At 35.3% G+C, this 24,356-nt stretch overlaps 1 protein-coding gene across 1 annotated transcript; it reads left to right on the top strand.

Annotated features, from left to right (window-relative positions):
* Positions 1–5,900: 5,900 nt before the first annotated feature.
* LOC142836539 (arylacetamide deacetylase-like 2) lies at positions 5,901–17,695 on the top strand. Its single transcript, XM_075950828.1, has 5 exons — positions 5,901–6,038; positions 11,415–11,637; positions 12,834–12,903; positions 14,937–15,108; positions 17,093–17,695. Exons 1-5 carry the CDS (start codon positions 5,901–5,903, stop codon positions 17,693–17,695), a joined length of 1,206 nt encoding a protein of 401 aa, XP_075806943.1.
* Positions 17,696–24,356: the final 6,661 nt, after the last annotated feature.

Raw genomic sequence — 24,356 nt, 5'->3', positions numbered from 1 at the left:
TATTCCTAAAGCTTAAATATTTGCTTAAACTTTTATAATATCAAACTTGAAGGTACCTACCTGGGTTGAATTCACTGATTCAATCCCCTTGATGCACAAAGGTACCCAGCCAACTGTAGAGTGCAGGTAGATTTATTTAAGATATTCTTTTGAATTTTTGTAGTGAATTATTGTACACACAGAGGCTGCATATCTGGGGAGTTATCTCAGTGGTGATCTTCAGGCCTGTTTGCTTCCCTGTGATGATGTGACCCATACTCCCATCAGCACAAATAACCTCATAAATATCTGCATTTCTGCTGGGAAGTGGTGAAATCAATGTTTAATGTTCTGATATCCCAGTGATTCTGCTGCTTGTGCTTTTTCTTAATGTTCAATAAACTTTGTGAAGTGGAAGTTAAGTGTGTCTTGTGGATTTAGCTGGTAACCTGACCTCATCTCCAAACATATTTTCATTAGTTCTTTTCCGCAGCTTGGATTTTTTTTTTTGTTTATCTCAACCTTGAGCTGCCCACTAATCTCTCAGTTTAATCACATGAGCCTCTTCCCTGACATTCAGACACTAAGTTGTTGCAAGAACATCAGGAAAGACTGACATTTATCAAGACTAAAGAGTGACTAACATCACTTTGCTTCTTTCATTTGTACAAGAAAAAGAATATTGGTCATCTTTTATCAAACCAGACTTGATGAGAATTGTTTGTCTTTGTTAACTATTAATCACAAATTGAAGGAAGGTTAGAAGGTCACAAGTAGACAAGAAAAGTCTATGTGGGTTTCCTCAAGCGACAGTTTATTCTTTGAGAAGACATTTGGTAAAATAAAATAAAATAAGAAAAAATGGGAGATGGGTTGGAAGTAAGTTTCTAAACATAACCAAAAGTGGAAAGGCAAGAACTCAGAGGCCCCATAAAGCTCCTAACCCAGAGCCTGATTAGCAGATTCCCAGCCTAAGATTCCTCCCATATGGAAGAGTGTGCTTTAAAACCAACCTGTTACTTTGTTTTGTGTTTCTTGGTCTTATGTCTTTCTGGATTCCATTCATGTCATTTTCATGGAATGAGCTCAGCACACTCCTAGACAGTCTTTTTCTTTTTTTAAACAGTACTTTATATTTGGACAGGATTTGAAAATATCTCTACTCTACATGTGAAAACCCCCTATTATATTAATAAGCTTGCTTATCACACTTTTGTAGCTTTGACAAAACAAGAACATACAGTTAGAAAACCAAAAGATTAGTGTGATTGATGGCTATTCTTAGTTGTCAACTTGACTACATCAGTAACGAACTACAATTCAGAAATGAATGGCACACCTGTGAGAGATTTTCTGCTTGCTTTGAAGTGGATTCATCCATTTCTAATATGGACTTTGCGGTAGGGAGACACACACCTTTCATGAGAATATTGAGGCTGGAAGACCCACCTTTAATCTGGGCCCCATCTTCTGCTGGAAGCCTCTACAAAGACATGGAAGAAGGAAGCTGTTGCTCTTTGCCTGATTCTTCTTGAATCAGGTTTACTAGCACATCCATTCCTTGACTGGCATTGGAGCCTAGTTCTTTGGAATTCCAGCATATACAGCAGACAAACTGAGATATCCACCTTTGTGAGACTGAGGAACTACTAGATTCTTGGATTTTCTGTTCACAGCTAACCCTTGTTAGATAGCTGAATTGCAGCCTATACATCATTCCAATAAATCCCCTTTACACGCATAGACACACTACACACACATGCACACATACACACACGCTACACATACACATGCACACACATGTATGTGCATGCAAGTATGTTCCTAGCAATTTTAGCAAACCCTACAACATACTATGTGTTAAATGTAAGTGTGACCATTTGCCGCATTCTGTAGGATTTAACAAAACTCAGTCTTTAAGGAAAGGAAAGTTCTTCAGCATCAGTCAGCAGAAGGATTCGGTGTTCTCTGCAGAGAAGCATCTCTATTTGACTCCTTTTAACTGAGACTCCTTAAATCAGACAAAATGTTAAAAGAGATACTTGAAAAGGTTTAAAACTACAAAGAATGGCTTTTGTTGTGTGTTGTAAGAGGCTGCTTGTTCATTCCCAGCTGCTCAGCCCCAAAATAATCACACAGAAAATATATTATTTAAATCACTGCTTGGCCTATTAGCTCTAGATTCTTATTGGCTAGGCCTTACATCCTAAACTAGCTCATCTACACTAATCTGTGTATCATGACGAGCATGAGGCTGTGGCTTACTGAGTAAAGTTCTGGTGTCTGCAAGCTTTCTTTCACCATCGATGGAGAAAACAAGATATTCTATAACAAAAACAGATTTAAACAATATGTATCCACAAACCCAGGCTTACACAAAGTACTAGAAGGAAAACTTCAGCCCAAGGAAGCTAACAACACCCATAATAACACAGACATCTGGATAAACCTTCACCAACACAACTCAAAAAAGGGAATCACACAAACACTACCACCCAAAAGTAGCTGGAGTTAACAACCACTGGTCATTAATATTGCTAAATATCAGTGGACTCAATTCACCCATAAAAAGGCACAGGTTAGGAGAATGGTTACAAAAACAGAATCCAGCATTCTGCTGTTTGCAAGAAACACACCTCAACCTCAAAGACAGACACTACCTCAGAGTAAAGGGTTGGAAAAAGGTTTTCCAATAAAACTGACCTAAGAAACAAGCAGGTGTGGCTACCCTAATATCTAACAAAATTGATTTCAAATCTGTCAGAATGGCTAAAATCAAAAACATAAATGATAACTTATGCTAGAGAGGATGTGGAGTAAAGGGAACACTCATTCATTGCTGGTAGGAGTGCAAACGTGCGACCATTCTGGAAATTAGTGTAGCAGTTTCTCAGAAAATTGGGAGTCAACTTACCTCAGAATCCAGAAATAACACTCTTGGGAATATACCCAAGAGGTGCTCAATCAATCTACAAAAGTATTTGTCCAACTATGTTTGTAGCAGCATTATTTGTAATAGCCAGAACCTGGAAACAATCCACATGCCCCTCAACTGAAAAATGGAAAAAGAAAGTGAAAAACATCTACGACATTAGAGTACTACTCAGTGATAAAAAACAAAGACATCTTGAATTTTCCATGCAAATGGATGGAAGTAGAAAACACTATTCTGAGTGAGACAACCCAGACCAAAAAATATGAATATGGCATGTACTCACTCATTAGTGGATTCTAGCAATAAACAAGGAAATTGAACCTTGTTCATGATCCTAGAGAAGCTAAGTAATAAGGTGAACCCAAAGAAAAACATATATAGAGCCACCTGGAAATTGGAAGCAGACAAGGTTGCCAGAAAAAAGTTGGAAGCATGTGGGCAAGAAGGGAGAGTAGAGGAAAAGGAGGAGGGGGAGAGGGAGAGGAGAAGTGGAGGGTTGGGGAGAGCCTGGGGGAGTGAGATGGTTGAGATGGAGGAAGGATGGATATGGGAGCAAAAAAGGAGATATCTTAATTGAGGAAGCCATTTTGGGGTTGACAAGAGGCTTGGCTCTGGAGGGGTTCCCAGGAGTCCATGGGGATAACCCCAGCTAGGACCCTGGGCAGTGGAGGAGAGGGTGCCTAAACTGGCCTTGTTCAGTAGTCAGACTGATGACTATCTTGAATATCACCCTAGAGCCTTAATCCTGGAAAGGATGGAGATAGAGATAGAGACCCACATCAGGTCAAAGATGGGTGCTTCAATGTTGACGATCAGCTTTAAGTGATTGTCCAGGCAGCCAGATATCTCTGTTGTCAGGTAATGTTACATCTTCCTTCTGGGATCTTTGATGGAGTTAAAAACTAAATAATTAGAGTTGTAGTTTTCTTTAGTTATGATAGAAAATAAATTAGGTATAAAATGTTGGAATCACTAAGATGAAATAAATAATGCAATATTTACTATCAACTTCCTAAATACAAATGGACAAAATATTGTAAAGGTAATTGTTACTTGATAGCTGCTTTTTTTGTATTTAGTTTTACCATATTAAAGTTTAAAACTTTTTGTTTCAACTTAAATAAAAAGGGGAAAATAGTGTGAAATATTAATTTAAAATGTTTTACTTTTACTTATGTTGTGGAATATTTGTTTAATGATGCAAAGATGTGCTGCAATATTTTATGCTGCATTTGTTTAACTCTGTGAAGCTGTGTTACTTTGTCTGCCCAAAGCACCTGATTGGTCTAATAAAGAGCTGAACAACCAATAACTAGGCATATGTACTTCGGAATGCATAATTATATCCTGCTCTTCTCAGCATATTCTATCCAGCAGCCGTATATTTATTCCCAAATGCTGAGGAAGAATGACTTTTTCTGATTTTTTTGTAGTGTTTATCTTTCCGGCTTTATAGCAGGTAGGGGGAAAATGGTCCACAAAGAGATAAGAATGACTTAGTCTGATTTTGTTGTAACCTGTGCTGAAACCAGGACTTCTAGCGTCTGGTCCAGATCATTTTGTTTTAGCCATGTTTAAGGATAGTATAATTTTTAATAAGGTATTCCAATAACAATTAAGTCAGTCCAAATTGCACAATTTAAGACATTTACACTGAGATTCCTTACAAAGTACACCAGGTTTCTTTCACAAGAATTGGAACTGCTGTCTCAGAGATACTGCCCATGATTTAGTGTTTAGAAAGCTTGTGTTAAGGTAAACATAGTATTGATGGGTGTTAAGACTGGCCTGGTCTCAAGATAACATAGGAGTCACTTAGCCTTTGTAAAACACAAGTGACATCATTCATAAGGGTGGGTAAATGGTCTGTAAATGATGCTCCAGGTTTACGGAGAAAGGGCTTAAGGAAAAACTAATTCTGGAAAATACAGACAGAGTCTATCTCATCAAACAGTAATGGATTACCAAATTGTAAGAATACATCATTCCTAGCATTCCAGGGAGAGAGGTAAGCTGTGTGTTTAATTTTCCTGGTTTCTCCAGTGCTTTTCTATTTGCCCAAGGCATTTTTGTCCTGTACATAATTTTTTTTCTGGTAGATGTGAAAACAGCGTTGGGAAGCATAGCAAAGAACAACATGGAACAATTAACCATGCCACTAACAGTTTCTGCCTCAAATTTCTTATAGTAACTTGGAAGTAGCTTCAAGTAAGAAATTCATTCTGTGATAATATGCATAGACAGAGCTTAGAACAATGAAAAGAAAAGCAAGGAAATTTTATAAAAGAACAGATATATGTCAGGTTTATTCAAATATTTATTTCTTACTTAACACAGAACATAATACTATGTTGCAACAAATCTTTGTTTAATGTAATATAATATTCTCATGATTATGCAAGTAGCTATATGAATTCCCAAGGTTTAACTTCAATGTGTGATTAATACTGCCCAAATATTTCTTCATTAAGTGAATTATGTATGTAATTTTGACTAGCATTTAGTTTCCCGCCCTCTAGTGCTTTCCTACTGTTCACTTGACACAGTATATTTTATTTTTTAAAATAATCTGTGCTATAGGCTTTAGTCTTTGGGTTGATTAAAGGTTGCTTATAATTTTTTTTTAAAATTCTTGCCACTACTTTGTTAAAATGACACCAGAAAGTGGATTTTAATCTTTCCTGTGCTGTGCTGTGAGTCTCACTAAGATGTGTTTCACTGATGTGAAAGAACTTGATCTTCTCGTGATGGTTTTACTCTTGACCCAATTTTCAATAGATTATTTATGGTGCCTTGTGTTGCACAAAGAAGCACAGCTGCATTACCTGTTACAACAGTGGCCTGATCTTAGAACTGAATAGTAAATGAGTTGCTTTATTGCCGTGTTGTCTGGAAGACTTGGCCTGCTACCTTTGTCTGACTGTTTAGCAATTTATATATGAGATAGCAATTTGACTATCAGCAGAGAGAGGTTTGGAGTTTTATCATGGGGAATAAAACGCTGCTCTTTGGATTATCTTGCATCCTTCTTGCTTATTATACTTATATACCCATACCAGAAAACATTGAAGAACCCTGGAAACTGAGACTCATAGATATTCTTACGAAAATAGCAACGCTTACGGTAATATATTTTTCCTGGGAAATCGGGAGGCCTTGTTACAAATATATACATGAAGTGTATTGAGTCAGTATTTTGAGAGAGACTTTGCTTTTTCTAATGCTTTACCTAACAAATAATATTATAGTTCATGTAGTTAACATTTGAGTTAATTGCTAACAAGCTTTATTATCTACTGAAGATGCAATGTTTGTAAATGTGTACTTCTAAAGTTAAGTATATACTGACAGCAAAAATAACCAGTATTACTAAAGGAATATTTGAGTAATTGTTCAGATGCTTGAATATATTTGATGGCTCTAAGAAAGGCTCGTATGTCTTCTTAAGCTCACATGTAAAATCATTCATATCATAAAATTTTGATTTATTTTTCTCCTTCTCCTGTTTTAGTATCTTTTTTTTTTCTTTTTAGGTAGTTCTTTGGCTTCCTGTACTCAAATTGTGCACTCTCGTTCCAAAAAAAGCTTATATTTGGTTTACATTCATCAGTTTTAAGTGTGTTAACAGTTACCTAAATGGTGATGATAATTTCAATACAGGTTTATATAAGTTCTGTGTTAATGTTAAAGTATCTTTTAATAATCAGAAAACATCACGACAGTGGCATTTATTTCTGATTTTTTCATATCACTTTATAATTATTTGTGGGAGCTATCTGGCTGTCATATCTTCTTTTGAATTAGTCTGCTGTGGGAGCCCATCTGGGAAGCTCACTGGCAAGCTGCACTGCATCTTCATGGGCAGAGAGTGTGCTGTGTGACACATGTGCTTCCTGACATGTCTCAGAGGCATTCTGATGCTCAAGGGCCACATCTTGGCACTTGCTACTGCTGTTTTCTATATTAGGTCTGTGTTGCTAGAATACAGATTTTATAATGACAAATTCAATAACTGAACTCAAGAGTACACCATGTTATTTTTTACCAAAATGTACTTCTGTCTGGAAGTCTTATAGGTACTCTGGGAAGAGGAAGGTTTAGGGAGAACACATGCACAAAACAGTGAATGGTCAGAGAAGACACTGAAATTTATGGTAAATGAAGACACAGGTTACTCTGCTGGAGACGAATGGCAATCTTCCTAAGCTAGACAACTGTTCTGTTTTCACGCAAGTTTCTGTGATAACATACCCTGGTAAAAAGCCAGGTGAGAGTCCACAAAAAAATACAGGCCATTATTTCAGGACAATCGGGGTGCTATGGTATTGATGTGCCATCACTTTAACAATCAAGACAGAAGATAAAGGAATGCATGCATGATTATATTTAGCTAGCAATCAGGGCCAAATCTGGGAACAGAACCTCCTACCTTAAGGCTGTATATTACTATATCAATTAATGTTATCAAGACATTTCCCCCATAAACATGCTTACCAGCTAACATGATCTAGAAAGTTCCTTGAGGAGACTCTCCAAAGATGATCTTGGTTGTATGAAACTGACAGTCAAACTAATCATTACAATAACTGACGCATTTTCTTCCGAGTACAAAGTTAGTTGAGTTATCCTGGTTTGGGCTTCTTAAAGCCCCATGTTGTTGACTGACCAGTAGGGAAGTGAGGGTGGAGAAATGCCATTTTATAAATGGTTATGACATCATCCCTGACTAGTACATATATCACTGGTTAGTCCTGGAGTAGTACAACCATCACTAGTTCGTCTATCATTGAAGCGACTCAATACTTATCATCTATCAATATAAATGTATTTTGAAAGCAAAGGATTGTAAAATTTGGCCTTTGTGTCCTCAAATGTAACATAGAATTATGAAATATATAAATATAGATGGAAAATTGAAAGATACACAGTAAAAAGAGGTCTAGACAGAAGAACTTCACAACAGGTTTTTATGTGTTTAACAATGTGATTAGGCTTAAGAAAGAAAGAAAATGGGTCTGGACAGTTATAGAAAACATAATTTAAAAAGACAAAGTCTTTAAAGAGATATAGAGTATTATTTAAAAAGTCAGTGGCAGTGGTGGTGCACACCTTTAATCCTAGCACTCTGGAGGCAGAGGCAGGTGGATCTATGTGAGTCTGAGGATTGAGGCCAGCCTGGTCTACAAGAGCTAGTTCCAGGACAGGCTCCAAAGCTACAGAGAAACCCTGTCTCGAAAAAACTACACACACACACAAAAAAAATTGCCAGACAAAAATAAAAAATACACAAGGAGTTAGGATCCTGTATACTATTGTGTTAATTTGATTCTTTTTTGGTTGCTCAAAAGCAAAGGACAGCGGCTGAGAGACATAAGATTGAAGGAGGTACTGACAAATTAAACCAACTGAAATATTTTTTTAAAATGTCATAACTTTAAAACAAAAGTAAAAAATAAACATATTTGTAAGATGTAACTAGAAGATATGTTGCTTTGGAGGGAGAAGCAGTTCTGCTTTTGTTTCCATAGGAGATGAAAAGCTGTGGGTTCCTTCTAGGTTAATATGGTTTGGTTGAGCAAGACCTTATGAAAGGTATCCACTGGGGATGATGGCCCAGGTGATTCAACATCCACAACAGCTTCAAGACTACTGGAAGAGATGGACCAACCACACAAAATACCCCCAGTCAGGACTTTAATGTAATTCTGCATTTTTTTACGATCCCCAAAAGATTACTAGTGCCCCGAATCAGTAGAAAGTAACATAGAAAACTATACCCAAATTCCAAAACACTGTTTATAAATCTTTGATTTCATTTAAAGAAGGTTGGTTATAAATGGTTAATGGTCATAGTCAATTTCTAAAGAAAAAAAGGGGAATATGATAAAGAAATGAGGGAAAAAACTTAGATTATTAAATCTACCTTAATCCAAAAAATAACTGTTTAACTCAAAATACTTTATATTAGTATAAATTTTGGTCTATTGATACAAATTTAAAGTATATTTTGTTATACTATTTGTATATTTCCACTCTTATTTAAAGTATTGTGATTATGCAACTTATTTAAAGATGTAACATATAGCTAAGAAATACAAATAAACAGTCATTTATAGTAGTCAAATTTATAGACATGTTAGGTTTTCCAGATATGACAAGTCACATTTCAGAAAGATAGATAATCTTCGAACATTTCAGAGGGCTACAGAATATGGCATTTAAAATGTTTTAAGAACTTAGAATTCTTTGGATGTGAGACATCTGCTCCTGGCAGCACCAATTACTTCAAGAGGATGATGGGCATTGAATAAACTCCTTGTAGAGTTTGCTTTTAGTGTGACAAAGCTAGCCATTTGGATAAGAAACTGCTCTTGCCTGGACTGTTTGACTGTATGCTGTATAAACTGGACATGCAGGACTCACAGGAAAATAACTGATGAACTTCTCAAAAGAAGGAGGGACAATCCTTTAGGTTCCTACTTTATGAAAGAGTCTGTCAGACATTCTGCAGGACACAGAAGAAAGTGACTGACAAACTTTACCAGAATAGGTAAAAGAGTCCTTCGAATTTTCTACTTCACTGAGAAATCTGCAAGGCACTCTAGGCTTGTAGGCTGAGTAAAGATGTCCCAATGTTAAGGAAAACCTTTATGTAACTGTCTAAGCAGCCGGGTAGCTTGTTAATTCTAGAATTTTGGATGTTGCTTACAATGCAATACTTACTTACTCATTATATTTTAATTTTGAAATAAGTTGAAGACAAAGAAGATGGGTTGGTGGGTAAATCACTTGTTAGGAAAAGATGAGTTTGGAAGTCCAGTACCCACATAAAAGTACGTATAGTCGTATCCATCTGTGACCCCACAGCTTCCATAGTAGCATGGGAAGACGGGATATGAGAATCCCTGAAGGTTTATGGGTTATCTCAACTGGCATATGGAGTGTCAAAGAACACCAAACCCTAACTCAAATAAGTTGAAAACTGAGATTCAACATCTGAATGTATTCTCTGGATCCCATTGATAAATATGGTACACACATGCCTGCACACACAAACACAAACACAAACACACACACACACACACACACACACATGTACAAACACAAACACGCAGTTAAACTTTCAACACTGAAACTAAATTTAATGAATAAAAATAAAATATTGGGAAAAGACATACAAAGAAAAGAAGCATAAAGAGCTATTTCCAGTTGGTATTTTCAGGTAAAACTAAGTTAATAAGAACTCAACCCAATGAAAAGTACAATAGCAAAAATTTGTGGTATCAAATGAGATTATCTTGATTTCAATTTTTGTATGTTTTAGATATATTTTAAATTCATAATGAGCTATTATTGTTTGACAGTTTCATAAATTTACATAATGAATTCAACTCTTTTTCTGAAACTGTTCTCAAAATTTCCTCTTTATACTCTTAAGTTTTCTTTGTGAATCCCCACTAATTTAATTAATGTCCTGCCTTAACATGGGGGCGCATAATGTACCAGAACAAGGCTGGCTATCTACCCCACTGAAAATGGAATCTCCCCTCTCAGCAACCAATAAGTGTCAGTATTCCCGGAGGTTTGTGTGGGACCTTCTTTACAAGTCCCTTATCTTTCATGAAATATTGATTGGCCTAATATTATGCATGTCTTATTACAGATGAATTTATTGAGATTTCTAGAGTATAAAATAAGAAAACATGCATTGGGACATGTAATAAATCTGATTTTTTTAGTCTAGCAATACTTTCATGTTTTTTTAAAGTAAAGATAATCCTTTGATATATTTAGTGCAAATATTTTCTCATTTCAGTTTACATAGTGCTTGACTAGTATTTTATTGTTTTGAAAATATAAATAAAATATATATTTACTGATAACTATATCTATCATTTATCTTTCATGTTTATATTTATATCTATATTTGATCATATTTATTCTACTTTCACCTACAACTTCTCCCAGAACTTTCATATTGCATAGCCCTCACAACATCATGTCTTTTTAAAAAATATTTTTCATAACTCACTGCATCCAGTTAGTGCTGCCTATGGACACAGAGCCATGTGCTGGAGCCAGTGTAACTTTTTATATTTGTGAAGGTATCTAATACTTTTATACCCAGTAGACATTAACTGTCAGTAGCTTCTGAGTAGGGGTTGGAGCTTCTTGTGTTTCAAAGCCTCAGTGAATGCTTCCACATTATTTGATTTGGTCATGTGCACATCTCATACAGATAACCAGAGCATCTATGAGGTGATACGTGCAAGTGTCTTGTCGTGTTTGGAAGACATTGTATTTCAGCCATCTTTCCCTTCTGTGTTTCCACACCTTTCTTCTCCATCTTCTGAGATGTGCGTTTCTCCTTTGGTGAAGGATGTGCTATACACAGTATGGCATTATTTCAGTACTTACTCTTCTTCACATTGCATCTTTATGTGAATTTAGTGTTACTAAAATAGAAAAAAATGCATGCATTTGAATTTTGTTTTGATAGGCCACATTATTTGAAAATATGGGTCTAATGAAATTTGAAGATTTTTTCTTCATATTAATGAGAACTCAAAATATAGAGGCAATTTCAGATGAAAACCTTACAGTGATTGACACAGACTTCAGTAACATTCCTGTTCGTCTGTATTTGCCAAAAAGAAAGTCTGAAAGACCGAGACCAGCTATCGTTTTCATTCATGGTGGTGCTTATGTCACAGGAAGCTGCAGTAAGTGTCTTTTTAATCTGTGTTTTAATTTGATTGCAATTGCTATATGAAATGCAATTCTCTGCATCTCATGATTTTGTTACACCTTCTCCTGCAATGAGTTAATTTTTCCTTTGAAATTCCATTTGACAGTAGCCATTATGTTTTATATAATAAACACACTTTTTAATTAATTGGTTTTTGCTGACAAATTTTGCATTGATTTCTGCTAATATTTTAATCATAATAAACTTATTTTTGTCCCTACCTCTTGATATAACAATTAATTCAATCCATACTTAATTTGTGTAAAAATATGGTAAACAAGAATATGCTGATTGATTTTAATTACAATTAAAATTTTCAATTATGTTCAAAACTGCAATTTAAAGTTTATTTTAAACCTAAGCCTCTTATTATAAAAAAAACATTTAAAAAAATTATCCTGAGAAGTATATTAGGCTTTAGGTAAACTAAAGTCCCTTTATTAAAAAGTCTGAGAACTTTAAAAGATCATTAAAGATAGATGAATTAAGGTGACTACTTAAATTTATGAATATTATAATAATTATTATAATATGATCTTCAACTTACTTCTAGAGTTCTGATTTATAGCCAATTTTATGGTATGAACATGGTTACTTTGAGAGAGTCAAGTTATAAACTTTTTCCTCTCCTGTAAAGTAAAATATAAATTCTATGAAAGGATAGCTTGCTACTATTTAAGCTTGGGGACTGTGATCATCACCACTGCTCGTCAGTCACTGTCTGTGAGGCAATGCCTGGTGTAGTCCTTCAGTACTGCTCAGCCACAGCCTCCTCCAGATGGAACTGACCGCAGAAATGAGAGGCAGGAGAGCAGTCACAGCGCACCAGGCTGTGAAACTGGAGTCAGGTGAAGCTGGCAACACAGGAAGACAGAGCAAGTTTTCTGAGAAACCCAAGCAGGTCATCAAGGCATAGCAAGCTTCTTTCATTGTGACCTAGCAAGACTCTTCTCTTCTGGCCTGGGTTAGGAGGGATTTAGTGGGTAGGAGTTAAGGAAGGTTTTCTAACTCCAGTGGAGATTTTTTTACATGTGGTGGGCAAAGTGAAGACTGCAAGATTTTCATTAAGTAATCACAATTCTGATTTCTCTTAGGATTCATAGATGTGTCTGGATTTCCATTGCCTGGCATTTACACACCTCTGTTCTGTATTTATGTCTTTCATTTCAGAGATGCGGCCCTATGATTTCGTGAACCGAATAACAGCCAGCAGACTTGATGTTGTTGTGGTAGCCCCAGAGTAAGAGACTGGCTATTTTTAGTATTGTGTCCTTGCCCTCCCACCTAAGCTAGTTTACAGTACAAGTTGCAAAATCCTCAGTGGTGGCTGGATTGCTGCTTGGAAATTTGGGGTTAAAATTGTTTTCTTAACCTTATAATATCAAAATTTCCTCAACAAACCTCCATTTTGCATTCATCTCTGCCATGGTAGACTCTTATGAGAAGCAGAGATGCGAACATCTTTGCCAATAGAGCAGTGGCAGCTTTAAGAACATAAATCCTACTTAGGTAATACGCCTCTAGTGTATATTCATCATACCTAAGGGGTTAATAAGGAAGATGCTTGTTAGTTCCTGGCTGCTAAGCCACAAAATAATCACACAGAAACTGTATTAATTAAATCACTGCTTGGCCCATTAGCTCTAGCTTCTTATTGGCTAACTCTCACATATTAATTTAACCCATTTCTATTCATCTGTGTATTGCCATGTGGCTGTGGCTTACCAGCTGAAGTTAGGCTGTCTGTCTCTGGCAGGTCTACATGGCTTCTCTCTGACTCTGCCCTTCTTTCTCCTAGCATTCAGTTTAGTCTTCCATGCCTACCTAAGTTCTACCCTGCTATAGGTCCAAAGCAATTCTTTATTCATTAATGATTATGACAGCATACAGAGGGAAATCCCACATCATGAGGGGTAGAAGCAATCAATATATGTTATAGTCATTTTTGGGCCAAGTAATATCAATTAGAAAAAATGTTGGAAAACACTCAAACATCTCAAGAACCTTTTCAATGGCAACTCTTATTAATTCATGACTTTTGTTCAAATGTTCAACAATATACCAGAAAGTTGATTACCTGCAATTGTTTTATGACCTTTTGGGTATATTCTATACTTCTTATGCCTCATTATGAGGTTGGAGAAAATTGGCTTTTCCCTCCGAATTTTATAACATAGGAATGGATTTACAAAATTATAGATTTTTGCAGAAACATTATGAAGAATTTTTTCTGATGGTATAATAAAGTCAGGTAGCATGAACTAGCAGGTTCAGTAATGTCATGCTCATAGACACTGCTTTAAAGCAAGTGGAATCACTTACATTTGAGAAATTTTCAATGCATAGTTGTAATGTAAGCATGCCTTTATCATTATAATATAACCAACTTTATCACATTATAATTTACATAAGATTTTAAGAGAGTAAAATTATATCTAGTTTAAGGATTCTAAAATATTGCAAGCAACGTTTTTCTTCACTTTCAGTTAAAATTGTATTTTGATGTTTCATGGTTGATATTATGCTATTTTTAAACACTTAGAGACACCTTTAAATTTAAAAATTTATAAGGACTATATGAATAATATTGTTTATTATAGAACTATAAATAATTCAAGATTTCTAATCCTAATTGTAAGAATAAAAGAAAATAGAGCATTTGAAACATGATTCTACAAAGGAATGCATAGTGAGATGGGCGTGATGATGAGGAAGTGAAGATATTATATATTTTGTCTAATGAATCACAGTATATTAATAATGCTCATTGAAATAGCTTACATATCCACATATCGAACTGCTTGTTTTAATTCAAATCCTCATGCTTAGGAAATGAAATTCTACAATTCTATGAAATTTTGGCCAAATAAATTTCTAATTGAAGACAACTACCAACACTTTGCTCTCAGATTTTGTGATTTTAAATTTCTTGAATAATCTCATCCATGATCATGAATTGCTTTTGAGTCACCAACTGCATTTTCAGGGCTTGGTGAAGTTACAGGCTTCATTAGGGTGAGAATATATGGTATCTTGTTCTTCTCCTCATTGCACTAAGATAAAAAAACACTTCTAAACCAGTGTCTTATTTTAAAATAGAAGTTATTTATTTTAAGACTAGGTTTATTTGATAGGTTTAAAGGTTCAAAGTAGGGCCAAAATTTATTTGTATATCTGCTAGTATATTTTAGAGATAATTAGATACTTTACCCTAATCATAAGTATCTTAATTTCTTTGTTTCTTTTTTTTGTTTGTTTGATTTACCTCTAAAGCTACAGACTTGCTCCTCAGTATCTATTCCCAGCTGCCCTTGAAGATTGTATTTTTGCGATCAAGTTCTTTCTCCAGGATAAAGTTCTGGAAAAATATGGCGTGGATCCTGCTCACATCTGTATTTCAGGAGACAGCTCTGGGGGTGCCTTGGTAGGATCAGTGACTCAACTGGTATGTTATGTGTGTTATGTATGATTGGAACCAGCACAATTTAGTCCTAACTCAAAGGAAGTACTTTAATTATTGTGTCTGAATGATGTTTTTACTGTAAGTTATAAAATGTAACATAACCAAACAATTTATTCTTTTGCATTATTTTAGATTTAGATATGGTTGTAGTAAAGAAATTAGGTGATGTAGCATAAGAATTTCATAATACTATTCTGTGTGTGTGTGTGTATGTGTGTGTGCGCGCACATGTGCTTAGTGTGTACTGAATCTAATGATATATGTTCACTAGACAAATGATCTACCATGGAACTACGGAACTACCTCTTTTTAAGCTCTTCTTGAGTTGGTTTCTTGTTAAGCATCCCAGGCTGAATTTGAATCTGTTCTGTAATATGGCTATGCCATGAGCTTGCAATCTCTTTTTAACAGCCCCCAGCTACTTGGAATATAGTCACAACATCGAGTCTACATTATCATACTATTTTTTTTAAAAAAATTACACAACAATAACTATGAACAATTGTTTAGTATAAGTTTTAATGCTAGCTAAAATACCCAGTTTCTCTAAAATTTCAAAGTCTATTACTGTGGGTTCCCAAAAGATAATAAACGAATTAAATACTTTCATATTCCAAGAAGGAAGAATTAGAGTAATGTCTCTATCAGAACAAAGTGAAATAAAAGTCCAAACGAGGAAAACTTGGGGTTAGACACTGCAGGGTCCCTATATAGGCTCCAAAGGTCTTGCCACAGCACATGTAATAATTTTCATTGGACATTTTATATCCCATGTAAATGAAGAAGATTAAATTTTACTTAATTCTTAAAATAAGGTGGAGACATTGGATCCTAGATTAGCAGGCAGTATAGGGGAGGACGTATGGCTATTAGTATTAATATATTTGTGACAAAATACGTTCAGTTGCACACCAGCAACACTTAAGGATAATGGGATCTTCTAGATTCATCTATCCCTCCATCCTCCCTGTTTCTTTCCATTGCTCTATGTTACCACAGAAACGATTCTATGCTGGTTCTGACTTGCTAAGACCTGCTCTGATAGTGCCTACCAGCAGGCCCTCTCCTGGCCTGCTGTCATCCTGTATATCCTGCTTTGTCAGTCACAGTGGGAGGCATGAGGAATCTCTGCTAAACCATTGCCTCTCCTACATCTCCAATCCTTTGGGGAATCTCCTACAATTTATAAAGGCACCTTCACAAAAAAGACTAGAAATAATTGAAGCAATTTATGACACAGTGGGTACTATATACCTCTTTGCCTGAGCTGACTATTCTAACTGAGGAGGCAGAGGATAGCACTCTAACTGCAGTGGTTTTCCTTCTGAGGTTCTAAGAGCAAGGGCAGTGGGAGAGAGGGTCTCCATGTTTATACAAAATTTAACACCACATTGACTTTGGGGTAAGAGTGACCACTCCACCCAAAAGCATGGGTGTGACCGTACAAAAGGCTGTGAGTTGTGAAAGATTGGGAAAGGGAAGAGTTTTGCTAAGATGTCCCCCATCTGGATACCTTGTTCATGGTCCATCTGAATGGGTTTTTGACATGCTATTTCACTATATTCATTGTTTCTGCTATTGTAGATTCCTGTATGTCAACATAAGCAAGGTGGGCATGATGACACAGGCCTAGGTTAAAGTTATATCGGAGTCTAATACAGGAGTACAGTATGTGATAGATAGATAAAAACAACCTGTCACCAAAAACTAAAAGTATTTTAGAATATAGCCATTCTGCCATCTCTAGTAGAATTCTCCAGCTCATGGTCTTGTTTGGCTGCCAAGTATCAAGACGGTGGAATGAGAGTCTCGTTTTTCAGACTATGAGTAAATATTATGAGAGCAATACTCAGACACTATTTCAGTTTAATAAATTTATTTACCTCAGGACATTAAAACAAAGTTACCAATTCTTTTTCGTTAAAGCTGTTGACTCATTAACACTCACCGTGTGTTTTCTTTACAGCTACAAAATGATCCAGAATACAGAAACAAAATTAAGGCACAAGCCATAATATACCCTAAGCTACAGGTAATTGATACGTGGACACCATCTTATCGAGAGTATGAAAACGGTCCCTTTTTGTCAAGGAAGTTAGCAATTAAGGTGTCAATCCGATATCTAACAGAAGATGAAGAACTACCAGAGGCAATACTGAGAAATGACCACATGCCTGAAGGATCAAGAGACTTGTTCAAGTTTGTGAACTGGAGTCACTTCCTTCCTGAGAAGTATAAGAAGAACCATGTTTATAGGGAGCCCGTTCTTGGGAAGATGAATGCTTCCTATCCAGCACTTCTGGATAGTAGACTGTCACCTTTGTTAGTCAATGACTCCCAGTTACAAAATTTGCCATTAACTTATATCATCACATGTGAACATGACATTCTAAGAGATGATGGACTTATTTATGTCACCCGACTCAGAAATATAGGAGTTCCAGTTACACATGAACACATAGAGGACGGAATTCATGGAGCCATATCATTTGCCACAGCACCAATGTATTTACATTCAGGTTTGAGAATAATAGATAAGTATATAACTTGGCTACAAGAAAATCTATAAATCAATTGTACATATACCTAGGCAGTACATATAGCTAATAATTTCACCTAAAGGTTATAATTTAAAGTGTTTTATAATTAAATGGTTTAAACATGACTTAAACTTTGGATAAACCTAATTAGGAGAAGTATGGTTAGTATATTTGAAAAGCTACTTAATTTTGATAATTTTCAATTCAATAAAATGGAGATATTCATTTTGTTGCCATCTTTAACACCATGAGTAGAGATAATCTACTGAGAAATCAAACTGAGTAGATCAAACTGATCTACTATAATAATACTACAGATATAATACTACAGATAATCTACTGAGAAATCAAACTGAATACTTCAGTACTAAAATGTGAACACTGTTATATTTAAAAGGGCAGGAGATTCAAGGCAATGACAAGAATGTGGTGATGAATGAGGAGGTAGAACATTGTAGTGGCATTTGTTTGCAGTGATCATTAAACTGTATTTCAGTCACAAGTTTTAATTGTGTGTTGTTCATACAAAAATTCAATTTTGTCATTGTAAATTAGATCAGTATTTAAAACATTCACTGTACATGAAGTCTATTTATTGCTTATAACTTACTAATATACTTTTCTGTGTATTGGGCACCAAGGTTAACGTCTTCAGCACAGATGTCCCAAAGCTTAAACATTTGAACCTTATTTAAACTTTAGTAAGATCAAGCCGTGTATGTGTAGCAGGCATTCTTGGACTGCCAGCCCCCAAATCATAACATGGAGACTTATTATCACTCATGAATTCTTGACCTTATTTTATGCTTCTACCACTAGCTCTTGTTACTAGTTAAACCATTTTTCTTCATCTACATTTTGCCTAGAGGATTTTTAAATTTCTTAAATTCTGTAAGTCCTACTTCCTGCTTCCTCTCTGTCTGTTGGCCGGTAGATGCCTGACATGCTGGATCTGGGCATGTCCCTCTCTTTCTCCCTTATTCTCTCTGGAGCCTAGATTCCTCCTCCTGCTTATTCTGTCTGCCCACCAGTCCCACCTACCCCTCTACTACCTAGCTATTGACCATTCATTTTGTTACTAGACCAATCAGGTACATTCTGCACCCAAAGTAAAACCAATGCAACACTTCTTTACATAGTTAAACAAATGCAGCATAAACAAATGTAACACACCTTCACATAGTTAAAGCAATATTCAACAACAGGAGTGAACCTCCTCATTGGCTATCTGAAATCAAGTTGTCAGCACTAGAATCACATATGTGGAAGTAGCACTAAAAGAACTTAAGCACATTTTCTTTATATATTTAATCATTTGTGTGTGTTTGTGTGTGTGTGTGTGTGTGTGTGTGCAATTTGAGGGGAATAGGGGACGTATAAATTTCGAAGAGAAAATGGACGCTGATGTTAGGCAATTACAATTTGATTTTTTAAAAAGCTGAAACTTCATCCTCTTTTAGACAATGATTCCTAATCCAAGATGATACCTAGCCAACTCTTTATGTAGTCAGAATTATTCATAGTATTGTTTTCATATTTTGAAGTGCATCATTAGCCTACTGCATGCCTGACCTAGGAAGTCATCTGAACTGTTGATATGTAGGCCTACTCGCTTCTGTTATTATGGGACCCACACCTCTGCCAGTACCAACAAGGCATAAGTAACTCCATTTCCACTGGGAGGCGCGAAAATCATTGTCAAATCATCTGATGTCTTGGTATTGCTGTTGTTTCCAAATGGTTGTTTTCACCTGTTTTACCCTTTAGCTTACAGCTGAGCAAATTGGAAAATGATGGATATCTGTGAATTCAGTTGATAAACAACCCCTATCCTCATTACTTTCATTAATTTTCTTTCACTGCAGTTTGACATTTTTGTCACCTTAACAGTGACCTCATCATTGTTCTCTTACCTTATCATATGTGATTCTTCTTTGGCATTTGAACAGTAAATTGTTATAGGCAAACCAGGAAAGCTTAATTACTGTTTCTGTATTTTTAATTTTACTCATGATAACTATGAATTTAAATATCTACAGTAATCTTTTTGTTCCTGAATTTATAAAACAAAGGAGTCACTAATCAAATAACTAACAACCCAAACGGACAAAATATTTCTTACATTATTTACTTTGGTAGAAATGAAATAATTTTCAAATTTCTAGTTAACTAGTAAGTGAGAGGAGGGGAGTAAGTGGAAATTTGGATTGGTATTATTTTTAAAGTAATAAAAAATAAATGTATTTGTTTGTGTGTTTGTGTGTGTTTATAACTGTGGATGAGGGCAGAAGAGTAGGTCCAAATGTTGTATGCTTTCACGAAGCAGATATCAAGCAATTGAGTAAACAGCTAGACCAGGAAATAGGAACGTAGGTAATGCCTGCTCCTGTATTGGAAACAGGTAAGCATTTAAGTATACTGAGTAGAAATAGTCTAAACCAATAAAAAGGAAAAAAAGGTGATTAAAGGCATAAATACAAAAACAACAGGTAGAACAAAAGTTAAGCCCTTCTGGGTAAAATAATAAATATGTTAAGAAATTATATCTTACAGAGGGGCACACAGCAAATGTAAAATAGACATAAAATATAACTGATATATACTAATCATTTCAATAAAGATGAGTAATGCTACTCTCTTACTTAAAGAAAACATTTCCCAACTTGACTTATAACAAGATCAGAGTCTTTAGCGGTAGACTTGACAATGGACAAACCAGACCAAAGTGTTTCCAACTGACTAAAAGGTAGAAGAGCAAAATTCTGCATGCAGGGAAAGGGAGCAGCTAAGATTTACTCTGTTTTCCCACCAAATATAAATAAAATTAGTGAATGGCACCGATGAATAAAGTACAGAGAACCTAAAAGCTGAATAGAAGCAGAATACCTGCCAAGGAGCTCAAAACTCAAAGGACACTGTAATGGTTTGCTGCTCCGGGTCTGTTTCTGTTTAATCTTGCCAAGATTTTGAGCATGAAATACCAGTAACCTCCAAAGACATGGGCATGGGGGAAAAAACAAACAAACAAACAAAAAACTCTACTCTCTAGCTAAGCCAAGAAGAGAACTGATTAGCTAGATAGAAGTAGCTCTAGAAACGAAGAAACATGTTCCACCCACACCATCCCAAGACAGTCAGGTGGAGGAGAAGACTAAACGTCTGTTCTCATGAGCCTTCACTTCAGTAAAGGAACTAAAACAACCATTTCAAGAACATAGAACCAAACTAGGTGTTAAAACACAGAATAAATACGTTGAAATCAACATTACCTATTTATTGAATTTGAAAGTACATTTCTTAAAGATGCTTTCTTTTTTCCGTTGTATAATTTTCACTTCTTTGTCAAAAATTGGGTGTTCATAGGTGTGTGAATTAATATCCAGGTCTTCAATTCGATTCCATTGGTCAATGTCTCTGTTTTTATGCCAATACCAAGCTGTTTTCATTACTGTAGGTATGTATGAGAGTTCTATGTCAGGTAAGGTAATGCCTCCGGACAAAAGGTGATGGCATAACTGGATGTCAACATGTAGAAGAATGAAAATAGATCCATATCTATTGTCAAACACAAAACTCAAGTGCAAATGGGTTAAAAACCTCAATATAAATCTAATCACACTGAACCTGATAGAAGAGAAAGTGGTAAGTAGCCTTCAATGCATGGGCACATTAGACCACCTCCGAAATATAATGCCAGCACAGACACTGAGAGCAACAATAAATAAATGGGACCTCCTGAAACTGAGAAGCTTCTGTAAAGCAAAGACACAGTCAAGAAGACAAAAAATGCACCCTACTGAATAGTCAATAATTAGTCTTCTGTAACAATCAGATTCATAGATATGTTTGGTATATTTTAAGATCATACACAGATATATTTTAGATAGATAAATGATCTTCAAACACTTCAAAAATCTATAGAATATGGCATTCAAAGTATTTTGCTAATATAGGGCATTTCATGTGAAGAAGGAACATCTACTCCTGGCAGCACCAATTTATTTCACAAAAGGATGGTGGGCATCAACGAAAATCTGCATAGAATTTGCTTTCAGTGAGGCAACACTAGCCATTTCGGCAAAAAATTGCTTTTGCCTTGACTGTTTGAAAGTATGTTATACAGACTGTATAGGCAAGACAGAAAAAAAAAGACTTGCACTTCACCAAGACATGGCAGGGCAGTCCTTGGAGATTCCCATTTCACAGAGTAGTCTGCCTTACATTCTGTAGGAAACAGAGGAAAGCAACTGATGACCTTTGTCAATACAACGTGTGACTGTCCTTCCCTTCAGATTTCCTGGTTCACTGAAAAGTCTGCCAGATATTCTAGGCTTGTAGGTCAAAGATGAGTGCTTCAATGTTGCCAAACAGCTCATGTGATTGTCCAAGCAACCAGATATCTACATTGTTAGGTAACATTACATCTTCCTTCTGGGATCTTTGATGGAGTTAAAAACTAAATAATTAGAGGTATAGTTTTCTTTAGTAATGATAGAATATATATTAGGTATAAAATGTTGGAATCATGTTCACAGTAACCAATCCTGCCATATAGATAGATAGATAGATAGATAGATAGATAGATAGATAGATAGATAGTGGAAATATTATCATATTAACAGTCCATTTCTAGGCATAATATAAAAATAATTTCATTCCATAAGTATGTGGATATTAACTTGTATTTAAATGTCATATAGGGTGTCTGATTCAAAATTAAATATAATGAATTTTAAAAACGGCTAGAATGACTAAGATGAGATAGATAATGCAATATTTTCTCTGAATTTGCTAAATAAAATGGACAAAATAATGTAAAGGTAATAGTTGTTTTTGTTGTATTTAGTTTTACTATATTAAAGTTTAAAACTTTTTGTTTCAATTTAAATGAAAAGGGGAAAATAGTGTGAAATATTAATTTAAAATGTTTTACTTTTACTTATGTTGTGGAATATTTGTTTAATGATGCAAAGATGTGCTGCAATATTTTATGCTGCATTTGTTTAACTCTGTGAAGCTGTGTTACTTTGTCTGCCCAAAGCACCTGGTTGGTCTAATAAAGAGCTGAACAACCAATAACTAGGCATATATACTCCGGAATGCATAATTATACCCTGCTCTTCTCAGCATATTCTATCCAGCAGTCATATATTTATGCCCAAATGCTGAGGAAGAATGACTTTTTCTGATTTTTTTTTGTAGTGTTTATCTTTCCGGCTTTATAGCAGGTAGGGGGAAAATGGTCCACAAAGAGATAAGAATGACTTAGTCTGATTTTGTTGTAACCTGTGCTGAAACCAGGACTTCTAGCGTCTGGTCCAGATCATTTTGTTTTAGCCATGTTTAAGCATAGTATAATTTTTTAATAAGGTATTTCAATAACAATTAATTCAGTCCACAATGCACAACTTTTAACATTTTTAACAACTGTTATTTTGAATAACAACTTTTAAGACATTAACACTGAGATTCGAAAGTACATCAGATTTCTTTCACAAGACTGGAAACTCTTGTCTCAGAGATACTACCCATGATTTAGTGTGTAGAAAGCTTGTGTTAAGGTAAACATAGTACTGATGTGTGTTAAGACTGGCGTGGTCTCAAGATAACATAGGGGTCACTTAGCCTATGTAAAACACAAGTGACATCATTCATAAGGGTGGGGTTTATGGTCTGTAAATGATGCTCCAGGTTTAGGGAGAAAGGGCTTGAAGAAAAACTAATTCTGGAAAATACAGGCAGAGTCTATCTCATCAAAAAGTAATGGATCACCTAATTGTAAGAATACATCATTCCTAGCATTCCAGGGAGAGTGGTAAGCTGTGTGTTTAATTTTCCTGGTTTCTCCAGTGCACAATTCTCTATTTGCACAAGGCATTTTTGGCCTGCACATGTTTTTGTTCTGGCAGATATGAAAACAGTTTTGGGAAGAATAGCAAAAAACAACATGGAACAATTAATCATGCCACTAACAGTTTCTGCCTCAAATTTCTTATAGTAACATGGAAGTGGCCTCAAATAGGAAGTTTATTCTTTGAGAATATTCATAGACAGAGCTTAGAACAATGAAAAGAAAAGCAAGGAAATTTCATAAAAGAACAGATATATGTCAGGTTTATTCAAATATTTATTTCTTGCTTAATGCAGAACATATTACAATGCTGCTACAAATGTTTGCTTAATATAATATAATATAATATAATATTCTCATTATTATGCAAGTAGCTTATGTATCCCTAAGCTTAACTTCAATGTGTGATTAATATTGCCCACATATTTCTTCATTAAGTGAATAATTTATATAATTTTGTCCAGCATTTAGTTTCCTGCCTTCTAGTGCTCTCCTAGTGCTTACTTGACATAGTAGGTTTTATTTTTATAAAATAATCTGTTCTATAGGCTTTTGCCTTTGCGTTGTTTAAATGTTACTCATGAATTATTTTTAAATTCTTGTCACTACTTTTTTTAAAATGACGCCAGAAAGTGGATTTTAATCTTTCCTGTGCTGTGAGTCTCACTAAGATGTGTTTCACTGATGTGAAAGAAATTGATCTTCTCGTGATGGTTTTACTCTTGACCCAATTTTCAATAGATTATTTAAGGTACTTTGTGTTACACAAAGAAGCAAAGCTGCATTATCTGTTACAACAGTGGCCTGATCTTAGAACTGAATAGTAAATGAGTTGCTTT

Source organism: Microtus pennsylvanicus, chromosome 16, assembly GCF_037038515.1.
Source record: "Microtus pennsylvanicus isolate mMicPen1 chromosome 16, mMicPen1.hap1, whole genome shotgun sequence".
Lineage (NCBI taxonomy): Eukaryota > Metazoa > Chordata > Mammalia > Rodentia > Cricetidae > Microtus > Microtus pennsylvanicus.
The sequence above is the reverse complement of the archived record's forward strand: the minus strand, read 5'-3'. Positions and strand labels throughout refer to the sequence as shown.

What these genes read in the sequence shown, in the direction of transcription:
- LOC142836539 (XM_075950828.1), top strand. Translation starts at nt 5,901, where the DNA reads ATGGGGAATAAAACGCTGCTCTTTGGATTATCTTGCATCCTTCTTGCT. An exon ending in TTATGTCACAGGAAGCTGCA is followed by an intron (nt 11,638 to 12,833) that starts GTAAGTGTCTTT and finishes CTTTCATTTCAG; the next exon opens with AGATGCGGCCCTATGATTTC. An exon ending in GTTGTTGTGGTAGCCCCAGA is followed by an intron (nt 12,904 to 14,936) that starts GTAAGAGACTGG and finishes TTACCTCTAAAG; the next exon opens with CTACAGACTTGCTCCTCAGT.